The 18,729-nt window shown below is 41.2% G+C and overlaps 1 protein-coding gene across 2 annotated transcripts in view; it reads left to right on the top strand.

Moving 5' to 3' along the window:
- WNT7B (Wnt family member 7B) overlaps nucleotides 1–18,729 on the top strand; it is a 131,272-nt gene that overhangs the window by 51,626 nt on the left and 60,917 nt on the right. For both annotated transcript variants that reach the window (XM_007058251.4, XM_037914365.2), the window contains exon 2: nucleotides 16,575–16,801. In XM_007058251.4, coding sequence (XP_007058313.1) covers nucleotides 16,575–16,801 — 227 coding nt within the window. The remainder of the gene's footprint in view (nucleotides 1–16,574; nucleotides 16,802–18,729) is intronic.

An 18,729-nucleotide genomic window follows, 5' to 3' on the forward strand; every position in this document is an offset into this window, starting at 1 on the left:
GGACATCACTTTAATATTTGTTACAATACACATCCTTTGTCAGATAGCTACATCTATATCCTCGCAGGGGTTTGGGCTTGATCTAGAAGGTCTCTTCCATCTCTGATTTCTGGGAGTCTTCTGTGGTCTTTTTCTCTTTCTCTCGTGGCTTCAGTGGACGGATATATGTTATGCTCCTGTAACATTAACATCCCCTTCTGTTTTTTTTTCATTTTAAGAGTCACTGCCTCTGAGTGTATTTCATGGGAAGTATTTATTCTTGCTACTATTTTCCACTGTTACTATTTATGCTGTGCTAGTGTGAAGATGCCTCAACTGAGATTAGGGATTCATTGCGCTGAGCACTCTACAGAATAGAGGATGGCCGCTGCCTTAAACAGCTTGCAGTCTTTATTTAGTATTTCCATTTAAATGGAGGAAGGATGGGCATGTGGCTAAAGAACATCATGGCCATCATGAGATTGGTGGTAGAATGGGATTATAACCACAGATTTGCTGTTGGAGCTGGGGGAAGTCACCAACTCTGTGTGCCTCAGTTTCCAGTCAGTAAAATAAGTATCTTTATACCTATCTCCAAGGAGTATGGGTGCTGTGTGGATTCATTCACTGACATTTGTAAAGAGCTTTGGGATCCTCAGTAGCAAAATGCAGTCTAATTGCAAAGTATTGTTGTTGTTTTTTAACTCTGCCCATGTCGGAAGCTTTATGAAACTATTGATTAAGGACGTGTTAAATATTTCTTTTCCATTATAACAATTTGGAAAGACTAAACACTGAGAAGAAAAGGAGGCCTTTCTTCGATAGACATAGGTTTGTGGGTTTGCCTTTTGCAGAATATTTTAGTTCCAACCACTCTCCAGATGAGGGTTGAGCCATTTGAGTGTGGTGGAGCACAATTTGACTGAGGTTTTCTGGGATGGAGAGGGTGGGAATTCATTCCATATCTTTTGGGTTCATTCTCTCCTGCTTTTGCTCCAAGGAACATCAGAGCACTGGTTTTGGAGCCCTGATTCAGTGTTGGCCTTGGTGTGTGTTGCAGTAGCCACCAGTAGAGGATTGGCCTAGCACGGTTCTGCTGCCCCCCCTTCCCTACTCCATCACTCCCCGATGCCGGGGTGTAGAGCAGCTGGCTCAGGTGCCAACTCCACAGCTTTATGCCACTGGCAAATTCCCTTCCATCAGGGGAACTGTCTGATGGGGAGTTATGAAGTCTTTCATTCTGAAGCACTTTACAAACATAGGTCATGATTCTGCAAAGACTTATACTTAATGGCAAAGACTGCACTTAACTTTACAGACTGTGGGTATTCCCATTTGGCCATAAAGTCATAGACAAAACTGTAGCCAGGGCTCATACCAATTCCCAGGTAAAAGCATCCAATTTTGGAGTGACAAATGTCAGCTGTTTAGCAGGGCACAGCAGTAATACACAACAGCTTAGACAGGGAATGAAGAATACATTATACAGTTAAAAACTAAGGGAGATTTGGGTAGTCAAATGTAATTACCTGATTTTGCAACAGCACTACTCTTATAAAAAGTGCCAGGACAACTTGGACACCATGAGAGACCAGGGCTTCTGTTTTATCTCTCAGACAAACAGCAACATCTTCAAAAATTACTACATGTAAAATCATCCACCATCGTCTAAATTCTAGCATGAAGTATGCCATAAAGACATTCCATAGCTCCAGAAGACCTGACTTTTGGGCTACGGTGGGTTTGTATTGTTCTGTTCAACAACAAAGACACTGATTCCTGTCTGGGGATTGGGAATTGATTTGTGATATTTGGACTCTATTGTCAGTGTAATGCACCGTATGGATTAGTTATCAGATCCTGCATGAGGCTGTAGTTTTCCAAACACCCAACAATAAAACAAAACAAGGTGGTTTACTTACCTTAGCACTTATGTAATGCAGAAAGAATGCTGTGGATTTTTTTTTCCTTGGGTGGGGGAAGTTTTGAAGCATGAAAAACACAAGAGGTCAGTTTAAGAGAGTCTAACGTATACTTTAAGACATGGCATTAAGGTATTATTTTATAATAGCTTTTAGTGAAAGGATTCAGAACATTCACTTTTATTTGCTAAAGTTAATTACTGAACAAATAAACATGATGTACACCCACTGCATTTATTTTTTCCTTTATAACACAGATCATTAAAACATTCTTTAAATATTTTTCTTTAGGATGCCTGAAAAGTAAGAATAAAAGGTTCTTGAGTGGTGTGAATCAACTTGGAAGACATTAGCTACTGGGGGAGGATATATTTTGAATGGTGATTTTGCAGTTTATGGGTGCTCATGGGGTGGGCCTCTGCACAGGCAGCTTCAGTCTCACGGTCAAATTTCCCCCAAAAGTGGGAGTTCTGTTGACCCTCTGAATGGGTGGCTAGCTCATCACAAAGATTTGTCTGCCAACTCAGTAGATTTGTGACAGGGGTGAATGGGCCAGGTTAGGGACTGAACCCATGACCTCCTAATCTTATCGCATGGGTAGTGCCTCCTAGGCTGTTCAATGGTTATTTGACCCGGATGAACAATTTAGAGGAAAATTTGACCCATTCTAGGGATTAAGGGTTCAGGGAAATCAAAACCCAGTGTTCAAACTTACATTTAACTTCAGCTCTTCAGTATCGCCATATCTCAATGTGACACTTTCCAGAGTACCATTTGTGTCCTGCCATTACAGTCATCTCAGGCCTAGATGCCATAGGCTAAACTTTTAAACCTACAGAATGCATCTTAAGCCTTTCATGTTTGGGCTGGCAAAACTTGACTTTAATGGTGCACTTCACTCCTATGGAATAATGTAAGACGTTAGTATCCAGACAGTTTAATCAGTTTAATCTTCAGTAACAATAAAATGCTTTGACATTGATTAGAAAAATGTAAACATTGGTTTAAATCTGGAAGTATTTATTTAAATGGTATTGGTAACAAGGTGCACAATGTGTTGAATAGAATATCCAGCAATGATAACATTCTGACTCCTATCTTTGCAGCATTAAAACTGGTGAAGGAGAGAATCCAAAAAAGTTCCCAATAGTTTGACTGTTTAATCCAAACTATCTGAATCTCTTGAGTCTACTAAACGGGGATAGACAAGTCCAAGCTCTCTGATGAGATTTTTCACACTGTTGGTCATGGTCAGAGTCCAAAACTGAAATAAAGTTTCTCATCCCAACATTTCAAGACCTTAATAAAGGTTCTTTTTTACTTTATTTTGAGAGACAAAGGAAGGTTCAGTGACACTGGAGGTAAAAGGTTCTTAATTTCTCTGAACCAGTTCACATATCCCTTGTCAGAGGAGCCTCCCCAATCACTAGCTTGATTGATCTGAAATATTATGAGATCAAAACACCTACAAAATGATTCTGCTGTGGCTCAATGGCAAACATTTTTCTCTTAAGTAATTCTAGTGACTCAATACCTCACCAAAATTTGGTTTAGATTTGCCCAGACTCTATTTACTGTTAGAAACTAGGGTGTTTAATACATAAAAGGTTCTTCAGATAGGATTGTTAAACATAAGAGTTTTGTATTTTAAATATTAATTAATGATCTCTTCTCTACCTGCCAAGTTATACCCTCTAGCAGACATCAGAAGCTTTTATTTGCATTTCAAGCATAGGCTATGTGATCCATATTTCCGTGCACTTTGTTGTTCTCTCTCTTCTCCCTGCCCCTCCCAGCTCACCTTGCCTCCCTCCCCGTCAGCCCTACCAATCAGATCAGATGCTGCAGCCCAGAGTAGCAGCAAATAGCTACATAATTATTGCATAACTGGCACAAATCACCTGCTACTTGTAGTGGAACATTAAACTTCAAGATATTTGGGGTGGGGCAAAAGGACCCTCCCCCGCAGAGTGGAAATACTTGAGCAGGGGCCCATTTTATTCAGCTAACGGTAGCATTAACACTGGTGTGAAAAAGGCTCATCACAATATAAAGGACAAATGGTACCTCTTCTTTTCCGCTCCTCTTCTTCAGCCCCCTATTCTTTCCTCTCAGCTATTTTCAGCTTCAACCCTTTCTTTTTCTCTATTATGCCTGTAGATAAGATAAAGCAGTGTTGAGGCCATTAATTACAGTAAATATACTTATTTTTATTGTGAAAGTCATATTAATGAATTTTAAAAATCAGCTTTAACCCACTTGGTCCATCTTTCATCCAGTAATGCAGTGGTTAATTAAATAGAGGCAGTAATTGGCTACATCTCTCTTAATTGGGCTGGAATGTCTGCTTCTTAATGCTGCCAGAGATAGTCAGTACAGCAGAAACCACGAGGAGTCCTTGTGGCACCTTAGAGACTAACAGACTAACACGGCTACCGCTCTGAAATCAGTACAGCAGATAATTCCCTCTGTTTAGGTGAACTCTCCACTCAAAGAAATCTAGTGGAAGTGGCTCTGCTGCCTCGTGTGGCAGCTGTGCCTTCTACCCCCATGGGCAAGGGGAAGGAAGGCCACGTTGAGTGTGTTCTGGAGGGTGGCATGAATGGGACAGGAGGGTACGGGGTATGACAGATCAGAGTTACACTGCACCCAATCCTCCTCTGGCATAAGGTCCCTGCAAAAGAGGCAGCTCTAGCTTATGCTGGCACCAAGCAGCCCTGAACCAGTGATCCACAACCAGCTCCCTGCTGCGGCTCCTCTCCACTACGTCTGAGCACAGGTTGGACAGAGTGGGAAATAAGAGGCAGTTATTCCATTCTTGTCAGTCACATCTCTATAATTGGTATTTGTTTTTTCAGCCAGAGCGATGAAATACATTTATTGGCTGCAGTCACAAGGATTCTAAACAGGCCTCTCTCTGTGTTCAGCTGCAGTAAATCAGGCCATTGCCCCAATATGAATATACCATGTATTTAGGGCTATATCTTTGAGATAACTCTTGGATTGAATTTCTTCCATTGCACCATGAAATTTGAGACAATCCCAGAAGATCTGGGGCCAGATCCCGAGCTCTGTCTAAGGAACAGGGAGCTGCAAAGGTGTCATACAGCCACCTTGCCCTGTCTCACCCTCTGGCTCATGATGACCTAACTCTGCTGTACCACAGGATCCAACCCATGAAGAAGATTCCCTAAATATGGCCTCCCCTCTGACATTTCGCTGTGAATTTTGTGTTTATTTGGTTTTGAAAGACTGTGTGCAAATATGTAATAACAACTTCCACTGCTATTCTCTCCATGTGCGGTGATTTGTATGGTTCACACTGGCTAGCATTATATCCTCCCCATCCTTTGCAGTCTCTGGTTGTCAATAATGCCCTGTAGTTCGGTGAAAAAAGGGAACACAATGTACCTTCCCCTTCAAAGATCTGACTATCTTGTCATATTTTTACACAGCTCCTTCTCTTGAGGAGAAGTGTAGTTTAAATAGTCTCCAGCTTTTGTGATTTTATAATATTTTAACTGAGTCCATTGTTTTTCCCCAAGGCTGATTCAATTTAAAAAAATGCATTTCTGTCTAAACAGTGGTTCTCAACCTACTTATCATTGTGGGCTGCATATACAGCTCTCTGCGTGTTACGTGGGCCGCATCCACACACTGTATACTACCTGTATAGCCCTGAGGATGTCACATGGGTGGCAGCTGTGTGCTGATTGGGCCACGGGTTGAGAACTACTGGTCGAAAGGGATGAATGCTGTTCTTTGTTTAACACCAACCATAAGAGAGACCCACTTTGAAGAGTTTACACTGGGAAAGATAGACACATAGGTCTGAATCCTGAAAGGTGCTGAGCACTCTGGCATTGGTCCAGCCAAGCACTTCAGCATGTGTTTAATTTTAAGCCCCACTGATTTGCATGCTTAAAGTTAAGCACATGCTCTACTGTATTAGGGCTGGAATGCGCAACACTTTGGTGAGAGGCAAAGTGACTTGCCCAAGATCACAGAGCAGATCAGTGTCAGAGCTGAGAATAGAATTCAGGTCTCCTGACTCCCAGTCCAATGCCCTTTTTAGTAGACTCTGCAGCCTCCTGGGAACCCTTATCACATTCATTGAGAAATATATGAGATATTCTGTCATTGGAAAAATCCAACAGAATTTAATAGGAATGAAACCAACAGGATTCTATAGAAATCCACTATAGTCCTACACAATTTAATAGGAAATTATATCCTTTCTATAGGGCTTTTATTTTATAGGATGGTTAAAAACAAACCAAACAGAAAGGTTATAACTTTCTATTAAATTCTATGAGACTTTTCTTTAAGGTGAACTTGTAAAAATAATGAGCTATGGATAAATGTCTTGGAGGTGGGAGTTGGAAAGGACACAGAATATATGTTGAATTAAAAGGAATTTAATAACAACATGAGAGCATCTCTAGATGAATGCCTGGGCTAGTTCCAGTTCTAACCTTATGTTAACACATTCTAGTTCTCATCCAGGACTCTTTTCAGCATTAGTGAATCTGACCTGCCCCAGCTCCTTAGATATGTACATTTTTGACATTTATTATTATTTGTTTATGTAGGGCCAGATTCTGAGACCCTTACTTAGGATGAGTAGCAGTTTATTTCACAAGTCGTCATTACTAAAGTAAATTGGACTGTTCACGGAGTGAAGTACTACTCAGTTTCAGTAAGGGTAGCAAAGTCTGTCTCATTAGGTATCACGATAGAACACTTATGTCGTTATTAATTATTATTATTTACTATTTGTACTACCATAGCACGTAGGAGCCCCAGCCATGGAGCAAAGCCCCATTGTGCTAGGCGCTGTGCAAACACAGAACAGACAGACACTCTTTCTCACCCCCAAAGAGTTTACAATACAAGTCGACATGAAGAGTTTTGGTTCAATAACAGTTATCACTAGAGGCCTTGATTATAACAAAAAGGGGACAGATTACTCCCCGCTCTGTGCTGGCTCCGCTCTGTTGGCTGGTGCACTGGAATGGGGGGTAGGTGCAAATCCTTGGCTCCAGCATTCCCCACCACATCTCTCCTACTCCTGATCCACCTACATGGCTGGAGTAGCAGCAGTCCTGCAAAGGCTGCACCGGGGAGTATGGACATGTCTTCTATTTCCTAAACTTCCCTGCCCAGCTATTTAGGGCAAGAGACAATCTTCTGGTCAGTATTAACATAGAAACTGAGCACACTTGTACAGGTTTTTTCATCCATCTTGTAGAATTTGATTGCAAATTATATTATATCGGATGGTCCAAAAAGGCCTGTTTTATTAGCCGTATCCATCAGGAGAGAATATTTGTGCTACAAGAGGTTTGCTGTGTTGGTCGGATGAGTGGGTGTTGCTTGGCCACTAAGACTGTGGCTTCTCCACATCTTTGAGAGGCAATGCAGAAGAGGGTCTGTGTGTGCAATCTGCATGGGGGAAAGACTGACACTGTTTACATCTGCATCACTAGCAGCAGGACCAGAGCTGCCTCTGCACCCAATCAACAGATGTGGTTCTGGTGGTTAAATGACCTTGTGCCTGTGTCATCACTCAGGGACTCTGCCTGGCTGTGCTTACCCACCGATAATGTCGTGTAATGGTGCTAGCCATGTAATATTGTTTTCTTAAGTGTTAGAAAAATCTTGGGAAGGCTAGAATAACAAAGAATCCAGCATTGCATTTGAACCAAATGCTAGAATGGTTAGAAGCCAACCAATCTGAGGCCTAGACTGTGACCTGACAGTCTGCTTCAGGAACGATAGCGCCTAGCTGACTGACTCTGGAAGAGATCAGAGAGATATGTGTGACTCTGGGAGTCAAAATTCAGTTCTTGATTCCTCCTTACTCAAGGAAATAATCTGCCAGAGGTCTATGCCTGCAGAATAATCTAAACTGGTCTGGGCTATACTTGTGCAGTGATGGCTGATGTATTTTGCAGAGTGGAATCAAGACTCCATCCGCTCTCTCCCCCTGTTTACCCACTCCCTGCCCGCTTACGTGGGAGGGGGACCGTGGAGGCTGCTTTTCTCCCAGTACGATGTAAGCTGCTCAGGGAAACAAGGGGAGGACCTTACACCCCCTCTCTCCTGTGTGTCAGCATATAAAGCAAGCAGCAATCTTGCCTGGAATGCGATCTTAGAGCAGAGGCTGGGGGGCACAACAAACAGTGCCACTGTTTAGAACAAGAGAGCCTCTACTGCATTAGGAATATGCCATTAAGTAAAGACTACCAGCATTACTGGTATCAGCACAGAAACAGCAACCTCCAGCAGTCATTTAGTCCAAACTGACCCAGTTGCTAGGCTTTGAAAAATTACCAGAACACACTCCACTCTTTCATTTAACAGAGAACTGAAGGACAACCTGACACCCGCCTAGCAGAGATTGGGTTTAAATAAATTAGAGATGGATAATGTCTGCAAGATAAACTAGTCCATTCTCTTCTCAGGGCAGGATTAGTCACAGAGTGTACTATCCAGTGCTTCATCCAGCCCCGTGTTATAAATAACTCAGGGCTAGATTCTGACACTCTTTCTTACACTGGGTGAAGAACACCACTGATTGCAATGGCCTAGGTTATGACTTTAGGCACAGAGCCAAGCACTGCCCCAGGCGACGCTGACTCAGATGCCTCTGAATCAGAGCTCCTCCCCACTTCCGCCTTGCTCTGGGAGTTATCAATTTACTGCCGGTTTATACCAGGAACAAATTACAAAACCCCTTCTGCCAGATCATATGTGGTTAAGAAGGTGGAGCCCAGGCTCTTTCCACTCCCTGCCTACCTGCTTGGGGTGGGGAGGTAACTGGGTGTGGGATACCCCCTTACTCTTATGCACCCACATCTGAGTTCTGGGTAGCTTGCACAAGGTTGCAAGGGCAGTTATTAGTTCCCCTCGCTCCCTTGCATGAACAGATAGTCCAAGTCACAAATTAGCCCTATGGGACTATTTAAGGAGTAAAATACACTACTTAACATGAGCAATGGTGGCAGAATCTGCCCTACAGCGATAGGACTTTGACATCTCCCTGTGGTCTAATAAAACTTACCCTTTGGAATGTTTCTTTTGATATTCAAAATATGGACTTTTTTGCAATGCATTTGCTAGGATCCTAATGATAGTGCATTCAAACATGGACTTTATATTCTGTAAAGTGCAATCATCCAGAAGTCTGTGAAGCAAGGGACCTGATTCCACCTCTTATTTGAACTATTGCTAATTGCTAGGGCATAGATTGTGACTTGAGGTGAAGCCCTCAGCAAGCGGGGGTGCATCGGCTGCACCGCCGGAGGCATTGTGACTCAGAGGCACACCTCTTGAGATACAATTTCTCCTCTATTTCCTCCTAGGGAGCAATAATTTACTGCCTGTCTAATTGCAACAGCCCTTGCCAGCTCGGCTTGGCTGGCTGGTGTGTAAGGGGAGTGAATCCAGTGCTCTGCCCTTCTCAACCAATCTGTTGCATGTAACCAAAGCAGGAACATCCAGAGAGTTTTCACTCCCACTTCCCCCTTGCACAGGCATGTTGTTCACCTCTGCCCCCGGCGTGACTCATCCCTCAAGTCTACCTACCCTACTAGTTCCATTTTGCAGTGGCAGGTGAATGATGTTACTTAAATGAGATTTTTTTTGTCTGGCCATATCACTTGCACTCACTTAAAAATCTCTCCCTCTTGTGTAGTGCAGGCGATAACATTGCGATGGCACCGGTTTCGAGAATCAAGCTGGAGCTCCAGCAGGGATCAGCGCACCGCAGGGCAGAACTGAGCAGGCTTATTTGATTTCCATTTCAATATCACATGCACAGAACAATGATTTCTTGAAGCCTGCTGTGGAAAACAAAATTGAAAGCATAAATATATGCAGATGGAATTCAGAGCTGGGAAAGCTTCTGCCAATTTCTGCAACTTATGCATGCTCAAAATATTTACTTAGGAATTCTTAATTAAATAAACCATTCAGTAGGGGTGTACTGTTTCAGATGTGTCACAATGTCACCACAAAATATGTCAGTGGTTCTTTTTAACAAAGATTCCATTATAGAGCTTTTTATCAGACACTCTGGGGTAAGTTTTCAGTACAGTGCACAGGGATTTTAGCCATGCAACTCCTCTTCTAATGGGATTTGTGTGGCTAAATCTCTTCATTCCATGCTGAAAATGTATTCCTACCCAACAGCAACTTAAGGTTAATATTAAGCAGCACAGTTTGAGGTGATATCACAGAAAGGCATCTAATCAAAGACTATACAGTCAGGCTGGTCTAGTGAAAGTTTTGTGTGTTGTACTGCTAGGCAGCAAGGAATCCAAATTAGCCTGGTGCTTTAGATTCACTTGGAGTTGAATTCAGTTGCCCCAGGAGCATCACAAAGGAAGTTAGTGCACCCTGATATCACCCTTTGTTTGGGACTTGGGGTCAAATGCCATTTGTTCCAGTAGCATATATTTTCTGGGGGAAAAAAGTGGTAAAAAGTAAGATTTTTTTAAACAGAAGTGTATTGGGTAAACATGAACTAGATGTAGTATATCTGTATCAAATTCCTGGACCGTTTACTGTATCTGTTTGATTTTTACTTTGGTTAGTTATTTGTCAGAGCCAACCCGCGGGTCTGTATTTCAAGGCTTGGGAACACCTTTAAGGTTTACATATTTTTACCTGTATTTTATCATATGGTAACAATTCAGGTTCTACTAATAACAGTAAAAGACATTCTCTTTGACAAGGTGGTAGTTATTTTGTTTTCATTCTCTTTGCTGTAAGGATGGATGGATATGATTTCTATATTTACCAGAATAGTTCTGACAAAGGCCCTGATCCTGAAAACACTTATTCATGTGATTAACTTTATGTACGTGAGCTGTCCCATTGACCCCAATCAGACTGCTCACATGCACAAGACAAACACTTACGTGTGTTTGCTGGTTAGGGGACTGAGAAAGCAACATACAAAACAGCAGTAAATCTGTCTTATGGTAGGTAGCAAATGCTTATGGTAGAGGTTGAAATTTGTTCAGAAACATTTGCACAATTTTGCATGAAATTTTACAGCTTTCCATTTCACATACTTTTTCAGCCCTCAAATTTCTGTGAAATTTCAAGGGGCCATAATATTTTTATGACTGGCTTGTAAAATTCACTTGCTCAAGATGCTATGATTTTGCAGTTTTGCATAAAAGTTTGTGAGAAATTACTATGAAAGCAGTGTGGGGGAGAGGTAGGTAGGTAACAAAACTCATTTGGCACAAAAACTGGAATTATTAGAAACATTGCTTTATATGCTTGAAAAAAAGGCAATTTAAAACAAACCACCCCTCCTTTTGTTAAGAATATTTTGCTTATATCTAGTCTAGGGGGAACAGTTATGACTGCAGATTGATTTTTTAAAAATCTGAACCCTGAACTTGAGGTTTCAAACTCTTGATGTGAATCCAAACCTTCCCAAACGTCAGGGTATTCCCATGCCCTGTTTAGATTTCGCCTGTTGTAGGTTTGAACTTTAAACTTGTATCCAAACCCAGATTCAGAGTCAGAGTTTTGGTTTTGACCTCTCTTTACTTACAACAATAAAAAAATCACTGCAACCAATTCCCTGTGAATTAATTATTATTAATCTCTAAGAGATGCCACGTGGTTCCATTGATATTGCTTAAATGGGTATTTCACATTGATGAACAAATGTAGAACTCAGAATTGTGCACACATTATCACCGTACTGTATGGTTACACCAGAAATCTGAACAAAGCACTGCACTCAGGATTTCCTTGTGGTAAGACTACTGCTCCTGGAGGAAAGATTAGATGGCAGACAATGGCTAAATGTGGCATGTGGATTGTGGTTTTTTGACAGTTGTTATAAAGCAAAACACTCTCAATCCAGTTACAGATGTAGCATTTAACCTGTCAAAGCCCAAATGTGCAACACAGCCCTTTAGAATGTGTGACAAACGCACAAACTGAGGGATGCCATAAGAAACAGCAGACGAGGAAGCATGAAAGACTTTTGGGTGCATTTCTTTAATATAAATACAGTTTTCCAAAATCTCAGTTTCATGAGTCAGCATTTCTTTTGGCAATAAATTAGAGTAACAATTTAACAGCTAACAACAGGTCTGAGGGATATGCTGGTAAATTTAGGCTGAAAAGAGAGGGCAAGTCCCTTGGGAAGTACTACCAATAACACCCCCACATCCCCCAGTAATTATTGTTTGCATTTATATAGTGCCTTTCATCAACAGTATCTCAAGCCATTTCACGAACATTAGTTAATTAAGCCTCACAACACCTTTGTGAGGCAGATAGGATTCTACTATTGTACAGATGGGAAAGCTAAGCCATCCCGAAGAAAGTCATTTGCCTAAGGTTTGCCACGGAGTCAGTAGCTGACCAAGGAATACAGTTCTGCATGTCAGTTCCACGCTCAAACTACCAGATAGAAGTGAGGTGAAACCAATGCATATCTTTAATGCATGCATACACGCTATGGCCAAAACTGTCCTTTGATTTTGGGTGCCTCAGGTTTTGTGTGCCCAAATTGAGATGAGGTCAACGAGAGCTGCTAAGGACTCAGCTCGTCTCAAAAGGTGTCTCAAGTCGACCACTCAAAAATGGAGGCACCAAGATTATAGGAAAATCTGAAATGTTTGGCTAACGAGACATGCATAGTATTCTCTGAGCGAAAACTTGGCCCTGTAAAGTCACTGGCAACATTTCCATTGACTTCAATGCAGCCAGAATTTCACCGTTTGTGTAAATACATAGCTGACTTTGATCCAAATTATAATCTTGGGTGCCGTCATTTTTGAGGCCGCAAATTGATACACCCTTTGGACTTGATATTCAGAAGTGCTGCAGCTCTCATTGACACACATACTATATAGCGTGTGTGTTTGTGTGTAGGACTGCTTCTACCGGTATAACCGAGGAAACAGAGCCCACCGGAGGGAAAATTCTACAGCAGGCCCACAATCTCTACTGTAGGGCTCAAAGACAGCCAGAGCCAGTCTAGGAGGCACTGACTGGACACTCACCCACCATCAGCAGAACTGTTGACTAAATTCCTATTGTGGAACCACCTGTGTAACCCCAATGTCTTCATGTTATGCCTTCATTTACAACCGTGTAACTTGCCTAAATGCAATCAGGTTGCACCTATATAATTTAAAGGTAATGGAGTTGCAAAGATGTAACTGAAAGCAGAATGTGGCCTGTGGAATCTTTATTTCAGGTGATGATGCACAAGCTCGGCTTGACTTTAAGATCACAGGACTTGTCAAGATGGCATTGCAGTGTGAATTAGAGGGGTGTGAATTGTAGAGCGCTCTAACATGCTCTAACTGCCCTGTGTAGACCCTGCTGGCACACTATAAAAGGTACCTAGTTCACACTGATGTCGTCCCGTTTCATACAGGACTGCATTAATGTGCATTAGGTACCTTTTAGAGTGCACCAGCAGGTCTACATAAGGCAGTTAGCCCAAAACATGGTAGAACGCTCTACGATTCAGACCCTCCTAGTTTGTGTAGACAAGGGCCCAGACTGAGTTTGCAGAGCTGGCAGTTAAATACTTGTAAACTGAGCAAATTTGTTCTGGAGTCATTAGGATGAATAAACATGGAACCTTGTCAATGCTATTTATAATAAGCCATTTTCAGAGTAGAACCACATTTGAAAGCTGTTCTCCCCCCATTGTCTTACGTTAAAGCAAAGCCCTTGTATGAAGCCCCCTGCAGTCAACTGTGGTTTTAGTAGTGATCCATCATGTAGTTGCATTATTGATTTAGTTAGTTGGAAATTCATACAACAGCATTTTGTTAGTCACTGGAAGTGGCCTCCCACTAATGTCCTTCACGTTAAAATGTGTACACTTTGGAATTTCATGTGATTGACGGTACACAAGGCATATAAAATGCCTTTTCATTATTGCCACTTGACTGGCATAAAAGGACAAGACCTGGCAATTGATACAATTCAGAAAGGGATCCCAGCATTTTAAAGTGATCACAACAAACAAAGTGCAAATGTTTCTAGCCCATAATTCACCAGTTATTAATGCAATACATTTTTTCTCCTTTTAAGCCTTTTTGTTCTGCAACATGATCATACTATACACATTGTACTTACCAGTATCGCATGTCATGATAATCAGAGGGAGAAAAGCCCTATAAACAATGAAAGAAAATGGATTAGTTGTTATGTAGTATTGAGAATTGCCTGAATCCTAAACCAAATATTCAGGTTTCTTCACTATGACCCAAATTCTTCTCTAATTTTCACAGATTCATAGATTTTTAAGGCCAGAAGAGACCAAACGATCATCTAGTCAGACCTCCTGCATAACACAGGTTGGAGAACCTCACCCAGTAATTTCTGCATCAAGCCCATAACGTGGTTGAGCTACAGCATATCTTTTAGAAAGACATCCAAGTCCTGATTTAAGGACTCACACATTTAAAGATTTTATATTGTTAGTTAAATAGAGAGAGGCCAGAACCAAAACCTGGTTCAGAATATGCCAGAATTTTGGGAACTTTTGGTTCCATTCTAAACTTTGTGTCTGGGCCCCAGCACCAGTGAATTAAAACTCCCAGTCTGAACCTTCATGTCCCAAACTTTGGGAGGGGTCAGATTTGGATCCAAATTTTGGACTTCTGACACATCTCTTTTAAAAAGGAAATACAGCACACTATGCTCACATTAACTCTTCTCTAATATCCTAAAATTCAAATGATTCAACCAGATATAAAAGCTGTGGATAAATTTAATGGAATGTCAATTTAGAAAGCTCTGCCAAATTGAAGATTAAGGGTAGAACTGGCTGAAACTCTAAATCTCTGTTCTGTGGGAAATTCAGATATTTTGTTTTGGTGAGTGCTTCATTTCAATTTTATCTTTTTGACTATATTATCTATTATATTATAAAAGTAAAAATGATAAAGTTGAAACAAAATGCTTCAACCTTGTAGAAACAAAATGTTTCAATAATTTGTCATTGACAATTTTGACTAAATCAATAACGTTACTGGTAAATGTTTTGATTTTGTCAAATTGGTATTTTCCTGTGGAAAACTCTTCTGTCAGAAATTTTTTGACCAGCTCTAATTAAGGGCTACACTGTTGCTGCCCTGAATGAGTGTGCAAGGTGGTGGGGGAACAAGTTCACCCTTTTATGGACCCACATAGGAGGCAGCTTCAAATCTTGTGATTCATGGGCCACATCCAAGTGCCTCAGCCCTGTCCGGGGGTGGAACACGTACTTTGCGGAGATGGTCAGCAATGGTGTTTGTTGTATACACTTGTCTTCTAGGAAGTGAACTGAGACCACCAACATTTTTTCAGTGCACAGTAAGCTATTGGGTGAGCTAGCTTGGTAAATGGCACAGAGAGCTCCTTCCCTGCAGTATGAAGAAACTTCCAGAGAGGAAGCAGCCATGAATTGTCTCCCAGCACTCCAGTTTGCATTGGGATAGGGCAGTGGGCCTGGCTAGCTCTGCCAGCAGCTTTTACTAGGTTAGAGGAAGTTTGTCTAGGTGCGGTGGGGCATGGAACAGGCATAACGCCTCCAGGCACCACTTACCCTCTCCTTCGTGTGGCTCTGAATTTAAGAAGCATAACCTAGAATGTTTTCATGGCAACTAGTCTGGACATTCCTGGCCATCAATTCTAGCCCATGGGTATAAGAACCTAAGCCCCTTGGGAGCGTAAGTCCCATTTGCAAGAGTGACTTAGGAGCCTAAATCTTAATAAGTCTTTTGAAAATGAGACAGGCTCCGAAATCACTTAGTCCATATTGAAAATTTTATCCCATGTTTTATTTTTTAAAAAAATGCTGTACATGCATCAGATAAAGGTGTTGAAAAATGAACTGGAAAATGATAAATGTATGGCCTAAACTGGAAATCTTGTCAAACTTAAACAGTTAGTTGGCTTACATTGGGCAGATGCAAGGTAAAGGCAGTCTTCAGAATGAGTTGTAACTCATGAGCTATCGCTCTGAAAATATATTGAAGAATAAGAAAGACACAAGTTTCAGTTACAGATGTTGCATGTTTGTGAGCATGTTGGTCCAAGACGTTTGCCAGGTCTGAAAATACGATTTTGTGCCATATCTTGATTAATACTCATAAATTTCCATTATTCACTCAGTACTTTAAGTTAATAGTAATGGGCAACAATGTTGGTAGAATAAAGTCATTCTCTAAATTTTATTCCATGGTTTAAAATTAGAGGTGGGTGAACAGCTCTGGTAAATTAAATACTGAAGCTGAACCTAAGCACAACACTCAAGATGAACCTGAACCTTTGAGACTCTACAAAGTTCAATGACATGTTGACTTATGTTTTTCAATATTACTTTTCACCTCTCCTTACTTCCTGGTTTTATCTGGGAACAGATGCAGAATTGCCAATATTCCATGAACGAAGCTGTTCATGTGGGCTTTCTGGCCCAAATGAAACCAGGAATTCCTGGAAATTTTGCAAGATTTTCAACCCCATTTGCCAGACCAAAGCGGTTGAGATAAGTCTGCATAATTATAGGAACCAAACTTCCAAACATTTTGCTGTTTGCCCATTGCCTTGTGAGCCACACTGCAATGTGGAACAAATGGAGTTAATGGTCTCAATTAAATTCTAATGCCTCTTTCTGCTTTTCTTCAGAGCTTTGTCATCTGTGGTGGCTTTAGGAGCAAATATAATCTGCAACAAAATCCCAGGCTTGGCCCCGCGGCAACGAGCGATCTGCCAGAGCCGCCCTGATGCCATCATAGTGATCGGAGAAGGGGCACAGATGGGAATCAATGAATGCCAATATCAGTTCCGCTATGGCAGGTGGAACTGCTCCGCGCTGGGAGAGAAAACAGTCTTTGGACAAGAGCTTCGAGTAGGTAAGGGATTCTTTAAAATAGTGTTAATAATAATAATAATAATAAATTGGGACTGCTCGCCTTTTGGCTCTCCCCTTGCAGTGCTTTAGAGATGTAATGCTATAAGGCATTTACACACCACACAAAATAAACCAATGCACCCTCCAGAACAACAGTGGCACTTTTTCTGATCTTATCTAACCCTATTTTGTAGTAGCTGAAAAACGCGTAGAGATTTCTAGGTTGAGTCTTTCATTATTCAGACCACTCCACATGTGATAATGACTAGAATATTCTGTATGGGCAGCAGTAACCTGAGTCAATTTCATCCCATAATTTCATAACAACTTTGTAGGCATTTAGGACTTCAGGATTGTTACTGTGCTGCATGCTATGACCAGTCAGAATTCCACAGTAATGGTGGGAATGGAACTAAAATCAGCTCCATCCAGTACAGAGCAGTGATGCATAAATATTCTGCTCAGATTATTATCATGTGAAGATGACTCTACAAATTATCTGAAGTGAAAAATATTTAAAAAAAATTACTTGGCATATAGGACCATGGCCTAACAAACTCTTACAGGATAGTCAGTATCATGTGTTATCACTTTCCACCAATTCTATGTGTGATATTATTTCATGAGGAGAGATCTTACAAAATAACTCTCTATATCTCCAACATTGACATCGTCGCTGTCATCTTCAGCTCAGCTCAGGATTCTGGTCAGATATCTTTCCCTTTATCTGTCTCTCAAAAGCTGCCCTAGCACCATCAATTGCACAGTTTCTTATTTAAATGCAAGAGTACTGGTTTGTTGTGTCTGGTTATCACAATGTTTCATTGAATCAATATTTGCTAGAAAGAAAGCATATAGTCCCACACGTCCCAGAAAATACTACAATCACCTTCCTTTGTGTAGCTGTAAATATCTTCCTTGGATCAAATTCTTCTCTCGGTGATATCTGTGCTTGATTTTAATAAGGGTGGTCAGTCACATGGGGGAACCAAAAGTCGAATTTGGCCTGTGGTGTTCAATCAGTGATTTTTGTAACACTGTGAAAGAATGACATAACTTTATGCACTGCCCATGTGAGGAGTGAAGGGCTCATATGTAGGGTGACCAGATGGACAGTCCTGATAGTCTGGGTTTTTTCTTATATAGGAGGCTATTACGCCCCACCCCCTGTCCTGATTTTACACATTTGCTATCTGGTCATCCTACTCATATGGTGCTTGGGTTGTCTTGCGGGGTAAGGCGTTTCCTTTAACACTAGTGAGGAGTGAATCTCAAAAAGCTGATGTTTGGTTCAAACAAGCATTGATTTGAATATTCACCCAACAATTATGCAAAGCCTTTGAGTTGGATGCAGGGCTGAAAATCTCATGGGCACAATGGGCTATTTCCCAAACTGCTGTAAACCAGCATAACTGCACTGACTTTAGTGGAGCTGATTAATATCAGCTGAAGACCTGGCTCAGTGTGTCTTGGCACTTCCATGTCACACAAAAACACAGAAGTGCAGAAGAGAAAAATGGGAGAAACTATTATCTGAACTTTTCTGAAGCTCAGAAAAGGTTTGGCTGCATTTGAGTTTGGCTCGGGGAAGGGCAGAGATGAAGAGGTATTGTTATGTCTGAACTGGTTGACTTATCCTTTCCAAGTAGTTTCGCATTCATGCAATCTCACTCGTCAGTGTTTCTTTCTACACTTGTAGTAACATATTTCTAAGTTCATCTGGAGAAAGAAGTTTTTCTCTTTTAGTCCTTTTTACACCTGTAGCAATTTTCTGGTCATGCAAAATGAGAAAAACACGGCTGTAATTTTGTTGGATACTGGCATAATCTTTCAGTTCTCTCACTGTTGCACAAAAAGAAGGGCTCCAGAACGGGAAAGAGGTTGACAATCCTCAAACTAGCAAACCTCCAAGTAATGGGGGTAATTTGA

The sequence above is a fragment of the Chelonia mydas genome, chromosome 1 (genome assembly GCF_015237465.2).
Source record: "Chelonia mydas isolate rCheMyd1 chromosome 1, rCheMyd1.pri.v2, whole genome shotgun sequence".
Lineage (NCBI taxonomy): Eukaryota > Metazoa > Chordata > Testudines > Cheloniidae > Chelonia > Chelonia mydas.